The sequence below is a fragment of the Equus asinus genome, chromosome 2, assembly GCF_041296235.1.
Source record: "Equus asinus isolate D_3611 breed Donkey chromosome 2, EquAss-T2T_v2, whole genome shotgun sequence".
Classification (NCBI taxonomy): domain Eukaryota; kingdom Metazoa; phylum Chordata; class Mammalia; order Perissodactyla; family Equidae; genus Equus; species Equus asinus.
In genome coordinates this window covers 29,501,762-29,515,111 of record NC_091791.1, presented here as the reverse complement: position 1 = coordinate 29,515,111, position 13,350 = coordinate 29,501,762, and the positions used below count along the sequence as shown (strand labels likewise).

At 47.3% G+C, this 13,350-nt stretch overlaps 1 protein-coding gene across 20 annotated transcripts in view; it reads right to left on the bottom strand.

Annotated features, from left to right (window-relative positions):
- The window catches only part of SEC31B (SEC31 homolog B, COPII coat complex component), a 90,919-nt gene that overhangs the window by 57,458 nt on the left and 20,111 nt on the right, over positions 1–13,350 (bottom strand). For 11 of the 20 annotated variants that reach the window (XM_070485246.1, XM_070485260.1, XM_014865731.3 and 8 more), the window contains 15 exons: positions 13,030–13,104; positions 12,668–12,766; positions 12,213–12,312; positions 11,510–11,688; positions 11,112–11,238; positions 10,586–10,731; positions 9,669–9,842; positions 8,998–9,159; positions 5,841–6,018; positions 5,103–5,417; positions 4,787–4,845; positions 4,331–4,477; positions 3,925–4,044; positions 3,392–3,463; positions 2,076–3,163 (listed from right to left, as the gene is read on the bottom strand). In XM_070485246.1, coding sequence (XP_070341347.1) covers positions 2,984–3,163; positions 3,392–3,463; positions 3,925–4,044; positions 4,331–4,477; positions 4,787–4,845; positions 5,103–5,417; positions 5,841–6,018; positions 8,998–9,159; positions 9,669–9,842; positions 10,586–10,731; positions 11,112–11,238; positions 11,510–11,688; positions 12,213–12,312; positions 12,668–12,766; positions 13,030–13,104 — 2,133 coding nt within the window. In that variant the 3' untranslated portion in view covers positions 2,076–2,983. Of the gene's footprint in view, positions 1–1,248; positions 1,425–2,075; positions 3,164–3,391; positions 3,464–3,924; positions 4,045–4,330; positions 4,478–4,786; positions 4,846–5,102; positions 5,418–5,840; positions 6,019–8,997; positions 9,160–9,668; positions 9,843–10,585; positions 10,732–11,111; positions 11,239–11,509; positions 11,689–12,212; positions 12,313–12,667; positions 12,767–13,029; positions 13,105–13,350 lie in introns of those variants that run through there. The other 9 variants (XR_011494403.1, XR_011494400.1, XR_011494402.1 and 6 more) reach the window with 3 other exon arrangements.

Here is a 13,350-nt window from a genome sequence, read left to right as displayed (position 1 = left end):
TCATTTCCAGCTCTGTCAGCAAAAGGCCTTTTGATCCTTCCCTCAGCTTTGATCCGGGTCTCCTGAATCTCCCAACTTGCCCTTCATCCCTAATCAAACAGCAGCATATGTTAACCTGGCTGTCCCACTTGCCAGAATTACTTGATAGTGTACAGTAAGAAAATCTGGCAAGGCAAGAAAATATAAAAGTACAATGTTGTAAAGGAAAGCTGCATTCTCCAGGAGGTCTCTCAGCATAAACGTAGGAGAACTATTCTGCTTCATGTTTGATAACTCCAATCAGCACTCAAAACGTCATGCTGCCAGAAAGTTCTTTCAAAGGTTTGTTTTGTATTCCCAAATGGATATGATTGATATCAGATTCGAGTTCTATAAAGAAAACATTACTGAGCTATCTTAGATCTGTATTGCTTTTTCCCCGCTCTTGCATTATCCATTCATTCATTCAACAAACACTGGAGTGGAAACAGACTGGTGAACGACACACAGACTTCCCCGTGTTCATGGAGTTTAGGTTCTTTCTTATACTCAGTCTTCAGTGCTGTGCTCCCCTTTACAAGTGTGGACAACTCCAGAGTGGCTGCTTGGGAAGACATCTTCGAGGTCAGCTAGTCAAATCTTTTGTTTTACAGATTTAACTTATGCTGAGAAAGATGTCTGACTTGTTCCACCAACTAGTAAGTTACTGTGGGGTGAGTACTGGAACCCAAGCCGCTTCCCTCCTCTTGTGTGTTCTTTAGGAGCCCATCTGTCTCAACAAGAGGACAGAAACAGGGAGGTCCTGAGAAGTGACAAGGACACTAGTTGGGCAGGGGTGGGGGGGGTGCAAAACACTGTCTCCTTCCTGTCCCTGGCCTGTGAGCCTACACACAGGCAGGGTTTTCTTTTCTTGAAAAGAATCCCAGCCTCGACTGGCCTTAGCAGCAGGTTAGGGCAAAGACAGAGATAGGGTCGTGCTCTGCGCTGGTGGTGCTGGTGGTGGTGGGAGGGGAGGGCAGGCCAGGGCACTCGCCTATTGTGGGTCTGGATTGGATGCTTCCACTCATTCATTTCCTTTTAATTAACCTGCATTCCTAGAGGAGAAATATTTATGTTGGCTCCCATAGAGGCAATCCGCAGACTGGAAAGAAGGGGAAGAAAGCCTGCCTTAGCAAAACAATATCTCTAAAGAGCTCAAGAAGAGAAAATAGGAGAACAAAATGCCATTAAAATAGCCTTCTACCCCCACTGGAGTCAATGAAAACTTCATTTCACATGCTAATCCCTCACTCCGCCCCCTTCTCTTCTCACAACACCTTTTCCAAAAGTGTTTGGGAAAAGTCTTCGCAGTCAGTACACAGCTCCCTGCAGCTCAGACTTCTCCTTGTGTTAGTTCAGGGCCCCAAGTGGGGCTCTCACTCCAGCAGCGGCTTTTTTCTCCCCCCCTGTAATTTAAACAAAGACTTCAGAGTTCATCAACCTCCCACTGAAATTCACAGCTGCTGAACAAACTAATCCCCTCTCCCAGCCTTTCTTCCCTTCAATGGGCTCTTGGCTTCAAAGACACTTTGGGAAAGGACTTTGCTGGGGCTCACACTGCTTCATCAATAGAAGTTAGTGCAAGTATTATCTGAAGAGCAAGTGGCTTTACAAACAAATACTGCCTAACAATCCCTTCCTCCCAAACACACACATCTAGCCTGCAGACATGATGGGATCTACAACAGGATTAGAGACAGTAGCCCCTGGCTTCACACCCAGCCTCTTTGTGTGCCCTGAAGTGGTGTGGGGAAAACCCTGGAGCTGCACATCAGGCACGGATGGAGACAGACACACAGACACACACACACACACACACACACACACACACACACACACATACACACACACAGCAGAGTGGCCACAAATGTTGCAAGGAGAGAGGCTTGCAGCCTAATTCAGTGACACCCTCCTTTCTTCAACTCTCTTGACTCCCCATTTGTCCCCAAGCCTCTCCCCTGCCTTAATAGGGTATAGGGAGCAAGAACAAAGAGGACTAGGAAGAAGAGAGATAAGGGCAAAATAGGACCCAGAGGAGAAAATAACTGGGAGATGACTTAGGAAACCAAATCAAAGCAGCTTTATTGCAAATTAAGTCCATCTGTGCTTCAAACGCAGCGTCCAACCATAAAGGTGCAGCTAGAGAAGGCAGCCCTGAGAAATGCTGGGGCTGAGGGGCAGAAGGGCCTCCAACCCTTGAGGAACAGCGCTAGGAGAGAGCCTTTCCTTAATATGGTTCCTCTTCCAGAATTGGGCTTATAATCACAGAATGCATGGTCTAAGGCCTTGGGCCAGTGCGCAAACGGGTCAAATCGGGGGCTGTTCCCCACTGGTAGTGCACCCCTGCCACCTTCCACCTAACTTGGCTCACCCTTAATAATGCTGGCAGCTGAGAAGTTCCCTTTAAAAAGGGTCAAAAGTCCTTCTCTTAGTTTTGCTCAGCACCCATCCCTCATGTCCACGACTTGTTCAAAGAGTAAACAACAGTCAAATCTATCCTAGTCTCCATGGCTCAGAGAAATATGGACCTGGAAACATGAAGTCAGAGGCAAGGAGAAGGTAAGGCTCATAACCCACAGAAAGGGAAAAACAAAAGACCCACAAGATGGGTACAGCAGAGGTAGACTTGGAAGTAATGATCCTGCCACCCTCTCAGAAGCCACTTAAACAGAATATCCCTGGAGGAGAAGACATCCAGGAGTGCAGTATTAGGGACAGTGAAGAACTAGCTCTACACTCTGCTCAAAGGCTGAGAGAGCCATGGGCAGCTCCTGGCAGGCCAGGCATACAGGGGCAGAGAGCAGGCCCTCTGCTGGTTTGGAGCCAAGCCTACAGCATCAAATACCAGGCAGCAAGGGAAGAAGGTTGGGAAAAACAAACAGAATCTGTTCCAAAATTCTCCTTTTCCACAGGGAGAAGTGAAGTAACAGTAGAAGTGGCCTCCTGGCAAGAGAGGCTGCCTGGTTTACACATGCAGCTTATGAGCAATGGTGAGGACAGCCTTCAGCACAGGCATGAAGCTGGAGACCTCACTGAAGCTGCTGCAGCCCACCACCTGGGCATGCACTGTGAGGCCCTGCTCAAAGCTTCCTGCGTCCACACATCGGGCAACCTCGTGGAGCCCAGCCAGGACATGAGGCGAGAGCTGTAAAGGGATTGACCCTTAGGTTAGTAAGCCCAATCCAGCCCATTCCCTGGCAGCAGGGAAGAGATAAGAGAAGACTTAAGTTCTGGAGCCCAGTCCAGACAAGATGTATGTATCTGGTGGGGAACTCAGGTCAGTGAGACCTAGGGGAGGGGACTCTGGGCTCCCATTGGCCATGGGTGATGGTGGAAGGGCAGAAGGCAGAGCAGCACTGTGAAGTGCACTTACTGTCCCCTCGCAGAGCTTCTCATATAGACATTCCAGACGTCGGGCTGCCTCATCCAGCTTCCGTTTTGTCTTCTGCAGGGAGGGAAATGGATTCTGACTCCAGCCACTAAGATTAACACTACATAGGACTATAAAGAATCACAGTATATTAGAGCTAGAATGGTTTAATGCTACTTCTTTCATTTCACAGAGGAGGACTGGAGGCCCAAAGAGGGTAAGTGACCTGCTCAAGCTTGCACAGCCAGTGAATGAATGACAGGTTTCCTTACTCCTGGTTTCACCCTCCTTCCAGTCCTCCCTGCTGCCTTTCCAAGAGTTAAGTCTTGATACTATTGGGTCCAGCTACAAAGGAGCTGGACTTCAGAAGCGATGACCCCTCCCCCCACTCCACACGGACATCAAATAACTGTAAGATACAGACAGCATGTCAAGGGACAGTGAGAAAAGAGTCACACAAGGAACAGGGCTATAGCTAAGGGGTCTGGAACCAGCTCGGGTGTAAGGGGGGCATTGTGGTGAACGTTCAGACTTACTAAGTCAGTGGCAGACAGGGAACAGCGTTGTAGAAGCGCCTCAAAACTGGTCTTCAAGGGCTGATGCTCTAGGGGCAGCTCCTTCCTTTCTATCTTCTTGGGTAGCCGTTGCTGAAGTTGCTGAACAAGGAGCAGGGAGATAGGAGAGACAAGCAAGCCGGCTTCCCTAAGGACCAGTCCTCAGTGACTCAGTGTCACATTGCTCCCACTAGAGCACAGCAGAGTGGCGGAGAGGGGCTCTCTCCTCTGCAGCAGGGACACTCGGTATCTGCCCCTCCACTCATCTCCTTCAGCTCAGAGTCGGCCTCCACCCTGAGGAATGAGGCCCATCCTCATGCTCCCTGCTCTTCCACACCCAAGGAAGGCCAGAGGTTTCCAAGGGAGGGGAGCACATTGTTCTTGTCACCTGCAGGCTGAGTTCTCCTGGCGCTCCAGGGGGAGCATGGCCCATACCAGCAACAGGGGGCTGGGAAGAAAGGACTCCTTGTGGCTGAGGGGCGAGGCACATAACTGGAGCTGTAATTGGTGCTGGGGGCATAAATGTCTCTGGTAACTAAAGAGAGAGAAAGAACGGCACGTGAGTCTGAGCTGAGAGACTCTTTAGGCCCTGGTTTGAGGAAGTGGCAGAGATTACAAGTGAACAAGGGGACAGAAGAGTAAGTGGGGAACTGGGAAGTGGGGAGACTGGTATATGTACGTAAGAAGGGAAGAGGAGGGGACCGAAGGGAAGACAATGAGTGGAGAAAGAGAGAGGACAGAGTGCAGCCTGAGAATGGGAAGGACTGGGCTGCATTCTGCAGGGAACTAGAATGCGAGCCATTGGTGAATGTATGAGGGGGTGGGCGGGGAGAGATGCACTGACCTTTTTCCTCTGGAGATTTCCCCTGGGAGCTGGAGAATTTTTCAAGGAATCTTGAGGTCCTGTATAGTACAAAGATAGAGGTCTTAGGGGCATAGTCAGGAACACTGGAAATTTTTGGTCTGAAGGACAGCAAAATTATTTCAGTTGGAGTCCATCACACCTCCCTCTGCAGACCAGCCATACACTCAGTTGACATTCTGCAACCCAAGGGGCCCCAGTTCATTGGCTTGAGGAAGAGACTCCCAAGGTAGTAGTGGGGAGGGGAGGAGACACAGGCAATGACCTAGACGAGGGAAGCCATGGAAGGAAGACTGACCTGGATAAGGAGTCAAGATGCCAGTGGTTGGGAGGGTGCTAGAGCATGGAGCTCCTGGCCCTCCTGGAGGGTGTGCCACAGGAAAGCTGACAGGAGGGACTGGGGGTTGGGAGCTCACAGGGCTGAGACCTGGTGGTCTCACAGGAAGCAGAGGGATCAGTCGAGGAGTCTCAGGCAGAGAGGCAGAGCCAGGCTGCATGATGTCTGGGGGTGCTACAGGAGGAGGTGGACCCGGAAGAGGCCATGTTCCAGGGAATCCCATGGGGTTAAGATGTTGTGCCCTTTGACCTCTTAACAGCTGTGGCTGAGATAAAGCTGAAGTGGAACAGAAACAGGTCATTTGCCACCAAACTTCAATGTGGGAGAGACTCAGAGCATATCAGGGAGGAACAGGGCAGCAATAAAAAAGAAACTCTAATAATAATAAATGATTAATACATGTGTGTGGAGATCCATCATTCACAAAGTAGTTTTAACTATATTCCTTATTAGACCCTCAAAACAATCCTGTGGGGTTAAAATGACCAACATAACAACTACTCTCATTTTTCAAAAGAAACAGAGTGGCTAAGTATATTGCCCACAGGATAAAGCCAGTAAGTAATAGTACTGGGAATTCAGACTTCAAATTCCAAGCTCCTCTCACTAGATAGATATAGCGCTTCCCAAATCCAAGCTGGTCATGCCAACTGTTTTCCTCTGTGCTCTTCCCAGACAGACCTTCATTCAGTCACTCACCAGGCCTTACCCTAGGGCCCAGGGGCAAAGGCTGGGCTGCCTGGGGCCCAGGTACCCTGTAGTCACTTATATTCTGCATTCTGGAGCCCTGATAAGAGCTAGGATGGGAAGGTGTCAAGGGCATCACTAGTGATGACTGAGGTGTGAAAATCCTTGGCCTTTGAGATGGAGCTAGAACCTGTGAAGAGAAAAAAGGGTCAGCACTTGGAAAGGAAAAAAAAGGTAAGTAATTGAAAATAGAAAAACAGTAGAGAAAATGAAACAAAAAGCTAGTTCTTCAAAAAAAGAAAATCAACAAAATTGATAAATCTCTATAAAGACTGACAAAGAGAGAAGACACAAGTCATCAAGATCAAGGATGAAACAGGGAATATTACAACAGACTCTGCAGCCATTAAAAAGATAATAAATAAAAACCACAAATAACTTTACATTCCTAAATTTGACAACTTAGAAGAAATGGACCAATTCCTCAAGAACCAAAAACTACCAAAACTCAGCCAAAATTAGATAACCTGATTAGTCCTATAACTATTAAAGGAATTAAATTAGTAATTAAAAAGCTTTCCTCAAAAGAAATCTCTAGGTCCAGATAGTTTCACTAGAGAATTTTACCAACACTCAAAGAATTAACACAAAGTTTAGACAACCTCTTTCAGAAAACAGAAGAAGGAACATTTCCTAAGTCACTTTATGAGGTCAGTACTACCCTGATGGCAGCACCAGACAAAGACAGCACAAAATAAAACTACAGACCAATATTTCTCACAAACTTAGACACAAAAATCCTCAGCAAAATTTCAGCAAATCAAATCCAACAGTGTATATAAAAAATAATATACTACAACCAAGTGGGATTTATACCAGATCATACAAGATTGGTTTCATATATTTAAAAATCAATCAGTGTAATCTACCATATCAACAGGCTAAAGAAGAAAAATCATTTGATCATATAAAATGATGCAGAAAAAACATCTGACAAAATTCACCACTGATTCATGATTCAGTACACTAGGAACAGAAGGAAAAACTTCCTCAGCCTCATAAAGAACATCTAGAAAAAGCCTAGAGCTAATATCATACTTAATGGCAAAAGATTGAAATTTCCCCCCTTAGATTGGAAACAAGGCAAGGGTTTTCATTCTCACCATTCTTATTTTAGTACCACAACAAGGCTAGAGAAAGTAATTAAACACATAGAGATTGGAAAAAAAGAAATAAAACTGTCTCTATTTGCAAACAATATGGCTGTCTACATAGAAAATCCCAAGGAATCCATAAAGAAATCCTAGAACTAATAAATGAGTTCAGGAAACTCATTTCTGAACACTGAAAGGTCAAAGGATATGAGATGAACACACAAAAATCAATTGCATTTCTATAACTGACAATGAACAAGTGGAAACCAAAATTAAAAATGCAACACCATCTGACTTCAAATTACTCAAGAAAATTAAATACTTAGGTTTGAATTGAACAAAACATGTCAGGATCTATATGACAAAAATATGAAAATTAAAATCCATGCAAGGCAATAGTGCACATGCATGTCTGCACGCACATAAAATCACAGATGCACACACGTTTGTGCAAGCACACCTGGCTCTGGAGAATGCTTGCAAGCATTCTCTCTACACAGCCAGGAGGCTTTGCACCCATTTGCACTTAGGCGCGTGCCCTGGTCGGGGATGGGGGAAGGAGTGGAGGAACCAAGCACACGCATTTTCTTTCTCAATTTCCCCCCCTCCCCCAAGACTCTCTTTTCCACTCAAGTTAATACAGGCAGAGATGTCAAGGATGACCAGGAAGAGGGGAACATCAAGATTCCCTGAGCGCAGCAGTTCTCTGGAGCCGGAGGACCTGCGCTACCTCGACCCCCTCATAAAAAAAAAAAAATCCATGCAAGGAAAACTTTATAAATTGGACCTTATAAAATTTAAAATTTTTGCTCTGTGAAGGACCCTGTTAAAAGGATGAAAAGACAAATTCTTACATAGCTATACACACAAACACACACACAGGAGAATATGTAAAACTGGTGAAGTCTGAATCTACACTATGTCAATTTCTTGGTTTTGATATTGTACTGTGATTGTCTGGGACATTGGCATGGGGTAGGATGGAGTTGGGATGCATGAGACTTCCCAGTACAGTTCTTTGCATCTTCCTGTGAATCTATAATTATTTCAAAATAGAAAAGAGAGAGGGAGAAGGGGGAGAGAGAGAGAGAGAGAAGGGAAGGAGAAGGGAGATGAGGGAGGGAGAGGGAGGGGGAAGGTGGGGGAGGGACGAGAGAAAATTAGAGTGGGAATTAAAAGTGGAACAGGTTGAATCATCAGAGCTTCTTCCTGATACCTCTATCTACAATCTCCCTAGGATTTTGTTCCCTAGCCCCTCTAGTAGGCTCCTGGTGTTACGAGTTAACATAAGTTAACAGCACCCTGCCCATCTGGGGACTATGGCCAGGAACCTGGAGGTCAGTCCCACCACTTCACACACTCATTGAAACCATCGCCAATTTCTGTCAATTCTACCTACTAAATATCTTAAATCCAACCTCACTCTCCAGTTTTAGGTCATTCATGTCCTCATTATCTCTTGCTCTAGCCTCCTAACTGCATCCAACCTTGCCCTTCCTAGACACACAGCTAGCCCTTCTGCTGCATAAGACCATTCAATAGCTCCTGACCACCTTCAGGGTCAAGTCTGAGCTCTTGAGCACAGAATGCCAGGTCCTTCCTGATCTAACTCCTACCTGTTACCCCAGCTTCATCATACTCATTCTGAATATTCCCTAATCTGAATATTCCCTAAACTTCCCCTGCCCCCCAGAGTAAAATGTTTTCTTCTGTGTGATCTCATGACACCTTAACCCCAATCATGGCATCTATGAATTCTACTGTAATTATTTTTTACATATCTATTTAAGGGCTAATTAAGGGCAAAGATCATGGTTTGTGCACCTTTCTGTTCTAAGAGCCTAGCAGTTGTTCAATAAAGAGTTGTTAGAAAAATAACTGAGTTTTTGCTGTATGAAGGCAGGAGTTTTCATCATTTTTGTTCACTGATATATTCCTAGTGCCTAGAACCAGGCCTAGTAGACACTTGGTAAGTATTTTTGAATAAATGAACAAACGAATGAACAAGGCCTTACCTGGTGAGAAGGTTGGAATTCTGATCTGTAAGACGGTGTCTCTTTGGAGTGAAGGGTAGCTCCCACAACAACCCGGGGGAAGGGGAAAGGAGGAGATTGTTGGCCCGGGACACCAGAACCCTGGGCATGAAAAAGTCGATCTCTCAGCTGCTGAACTGGTAGCTATAAAAGTTATAATACAGAAGAACTGTGTTAAGCAAAACTAAAACAAGCAATCATACTCTCTTCCGAGCCTGGCCCCACATAGCATTCAACCTTCAGCTGAGTCTCTACAATCTAACCACCTTAGACGGCTCAAAGGTCCCTAAGCCCTGCCAAGCCTCCCTTCTTACTGTTCTTTCTACCCAGAATGCCCTACATCTGTGGGGAAGCTATTTGTCTTTGAAGGTCCAGCTCAACTGTTTTACCCACTGCAAAGCCTTCCTCGACTTCTCCAGGCAAAACCAGCCCCTTCACTGGAGTCCCACCGCATTTGGTAAAAGCTTCGGCTATGGCACTATAAATTACTAACGTCTGCTTTTCCCCCAAGAGATTGTGAGCTTCCTGCAAGACTAAATCTTATTTATCCTCAGAGCTTCAGCATTTAGCATAGTGCTTGGAACATGGAAGTGCTCAGCCAGTGTTAGACGACTGAATGAAATGGTTTGCTCTCTCCACATGGCCCCACTCACCTGAGCACAGTCACTAGGTAGGTAGCTCATAGCAGTAGCCAGGCTGCCCTGAGCTGCCAGGAAGGTGGCATACTGAGTGACTCTGTAGGTTGTGGCAGGGCCCGGGTTCACCCCATTGGGACCCCGTAGTAGCTCCAAGCTCCTGTTAAGGACCATCACCTTCTCCATCAAGTCCTATAGGAACAAGGACGAAGGCAGTCAGCCCTCTTCAAAGCACATCCTGCTCTCTAAGCCCAGGAAGCTCACCCAGGGACTTCCCACTGTGGGTATGAGGGCACCTGGCCATAGCCATGTGGAGGCAGCAGGCAAGGATATACAAGAGACATGACAGTTAGAGAAGGGCCACTTGGCCTCCCTTCCCAAGCTGCTAGCATTGGGCTCGACCAGGCCCATCTGGATCTTAGAATCTCGTACATCTCTGCCTCTTTTTTTGCTTTCTTTACCCTTTCTGTTAGTACATCATCAGTTTCAGACTCTGTTATACTATTGTTTCATGTGTGACTTTGTCTCCCCATAAGTCTGTGACCCCCACCTTCTCTGGTCACCTGCAGAGTGAGTATCTGTTATAATTTAGATCCACAGAAGCTTTCATAGCAGCTAATAGAAGGCCCAGGGCCTGACAATTACTCAAATATAGAATAAACTTGTGTAACCAAATCTGAAGTGGGAAAAAATTATGAAGATTAATACCTAAGCAGCTGCCGCTCAGTCTTCCCCAACTGAGAAGGAGGGAAGGAGGTGATAGCTTATCCCTAGGAGAAGGTCCCAGACACTGAGGGTCCTTCTCTCTTCCCTAATACCCTGATTTCAGCCTGGGTACCCAGAAGACTCACCTCTGATGTCCCTGCACATTCCCACTACTAGCCTCTCTTAAAGGTCTTGTATGGAGGGACCGGGGCTCCACAGAGAAGGGATACCTGTAGAGCCATGGGGGATGAAGCCGGGTGGCATTTGGCCCAGCACTCCACCAGCCGCTCCACACTCCCTGAGCACACATAACAGAGTGTGGCTTCAGAAGTTAGTGCTCTGTTGCCTTCCTGCTCCATCCGAGTACCCAGCATGTCTGTAGAGAGATGGAAACGTCTTTAATGTCACAGGTTCCCTGTGCTCCTCCTCTTCCTCCTGTTTGGAAATAGGTGGAGGACCACGAGCTACGGGACAAGTAACCACAGCGGTGTTGCGCAACTGAGGCTAACTCTGCTCTACAGTGAAGGGCAAAGCTCTTGCATCAAGATGTGACAAGAAAAACAGGAAAACAAATGATCCCTATGGAAAGAAGGGGCATGCACTGTGTCCCTGCTTCTGAGCTGAGCCAGACCTTGGCCCTGACGACATGACCTGGCCTCCCAGAGCTTGGGCTGCTCCTCTACCTCTCCCCTCAGGGTGCCCATTAACTCCATGCTGGAGTCACATCACTCCATCCTGAAGCCTAGGGCCACTTACCACAAAGCTCAGGGAATTTCTCTGGCCCTGAGTATGTCAGTAGCAAGGCCAGTGCCTCTCTCCAGTTCTGCAGGCTACAGGCACACACCATATCCTTCCAATTCTTCTGCACAACACAGGCTAGAAGCTGTAATGGGCAAAGGGGGCAGGAGGCCATCAACCATCCATCCAGCACAGGCAGCAGGAGTCACACACAGGGATATGCTAAAAAAAATTTCACTCATGAGCAGGCTTCCTGTTAGACCACTGACTAGGGGCTCGGGGAGAGGTAGGGGTGGTTAGAGTGGAAAGAGAGAGAGACAGGCAGATCCTCCAAACACTAGTCCCAAGGTGTGGGCATCCACCTGACAAGGTCCAAGTAAAGGCCTCCCCTCCTCCCCTGCATGGTGGACAGTTACCGAGGAGATTCTGGTTTTCTTCTTGGCCAAGTAGTACTCCTGAGTTTGCTTCAACAGATCTGCACCCCCAGCCTGGGCCAGGATGATGGCATCAGCAAAGCGCTCTTCCTTCAGACACAGCTCCACAGCAAGGCCCAGTTCTCCAAGCAGGAGAGCCTGGCTCAGAAGTCCATCAGTGTCTGCAGGCAGAGGCATCCCCTCCATATTAGCCTGCCCTCGGACCCTAGCTTCCTGTCTCCTGCAGAGCCCAGAGAACACCTCCTATATCTCTGTATCACTCAGCCTCCCTTGCCCCAAACAAATTCCCAAGTTTCATTCCTCAAAACAAAATGTAGTGGGGTGTCCTGGGGTGCTCAAGTCCAGTGATAACTCTGTAAGGACAGGACCCAAGATGAGGGAGAGACTCAAGTGGCAGTATCACAGGTGTGATGTGTGCAGCTCAGCCAGCACAGGGTCACAGTCCTTTAAGCAAGAGTACAGAAGGACAGAAAAAATATCTTGGTAGAGGGCCTTCCATAGGAAGGACCCATCCAAGAAAATCTACAGCCAGAGAGAGCTCTAACTGGTAACAGAATCACCCAGTATTTGTGATGATGGGAGGGAGGCAGGAGGCAGGGGACAAGAAGGAAATGTCCTCAAGTCCGAAAACTCTGATCCCACCTACTCCTACACAGAGGGTTTCTCTCCCTCAGGGTCAGGCTACCTTCTGTGATGCGGATCGCCCATGGAGTCAAGATCTGAGGGATCAGCTCATCAAAGAAGGTTGAGGAGGCAGAGGCTTCTTCCGTGGTGTGTCTGGAGGCCTGTTCAAGGAAGGGCAGAGGTGGCTACTTAAGAAATGAACCCTGAAGACAGAGAGCTGGCTTAGTAGTTCTCCCTGGGAGCTCTACTATTTGGCCCTCAATGGGTAAAGCTAAAAGAATAACCAGGTAAGGTTTGGGAAGGGCTCTAGTTCATGGTTAAAATACAGCTCCACTCCAGCTGAAAAGCTTATGAACTCTGTGTCTCACAGTGGCTCCAAGAGAGTGAGGAGTTTGAAGACTTCTACAGAAGCTGAGCACCGCATGAGAGCAAAGCAAAGGGCCAGGGAGGGGAAGATGCCCAAAAGGTAGGTCTCCTGGGCTACCCTAGGTCCAGCTGGCTGGGTTCTTACCACACCTGGCTGTGGAAGGCCTGTTGTCTGTTACTGCTGCGGTCATCTCCCTTGGGCTGAGGACTCTCAGCCAGCCCCATGTCACTCTTCAACCATGTGGCCACCTGCAGGGAAAGACCTATGAGTAACACACTTCCCAGCACGAGGTCAAACAAGCTTTATGCTTTCTTCCCACTTCCATACCCTACCAACTGGACTCTCTAAGATGTTTGAGCTATTTTCCTGGTAAAAAGCCTAACTCCAGGAGGTAAAATGTCTGTATACACATTAATAAAGCCCAGGAAGAGGTATTCTGAGATGGTTTCCAGTGGCAGGATTCTCTTCTTCTCTGCATCAAGCACATGTGTCTGATGTGAAAGCAGCTTACCTTCTTTTGAAGCTCATCTTTACTGTATCCCAATAGCTTCAGGAATTTAATTCTAGAGTCTTGCTCTAAGGTCACCTAAGGAACCGCAGAACACAGAAGTCTCCATTAAATGAGTGTGAATGACCCTCTCCTACACCAGCTGGTCATCTGTGCCAGTGTACCCTCAAACATAGTTCTTTGTACTACCAGAAGTGCCCTACTGAGGCCAACATCATCTCTTCCCTTTTCTCCCCAGATCTGAGTCCCGCTGGGCTGTGGGCATAGTGTTAATAAAGCCCTTTTCCCCTTCTGCATGAGAATTGGACCTTCAGTTGACTTCCT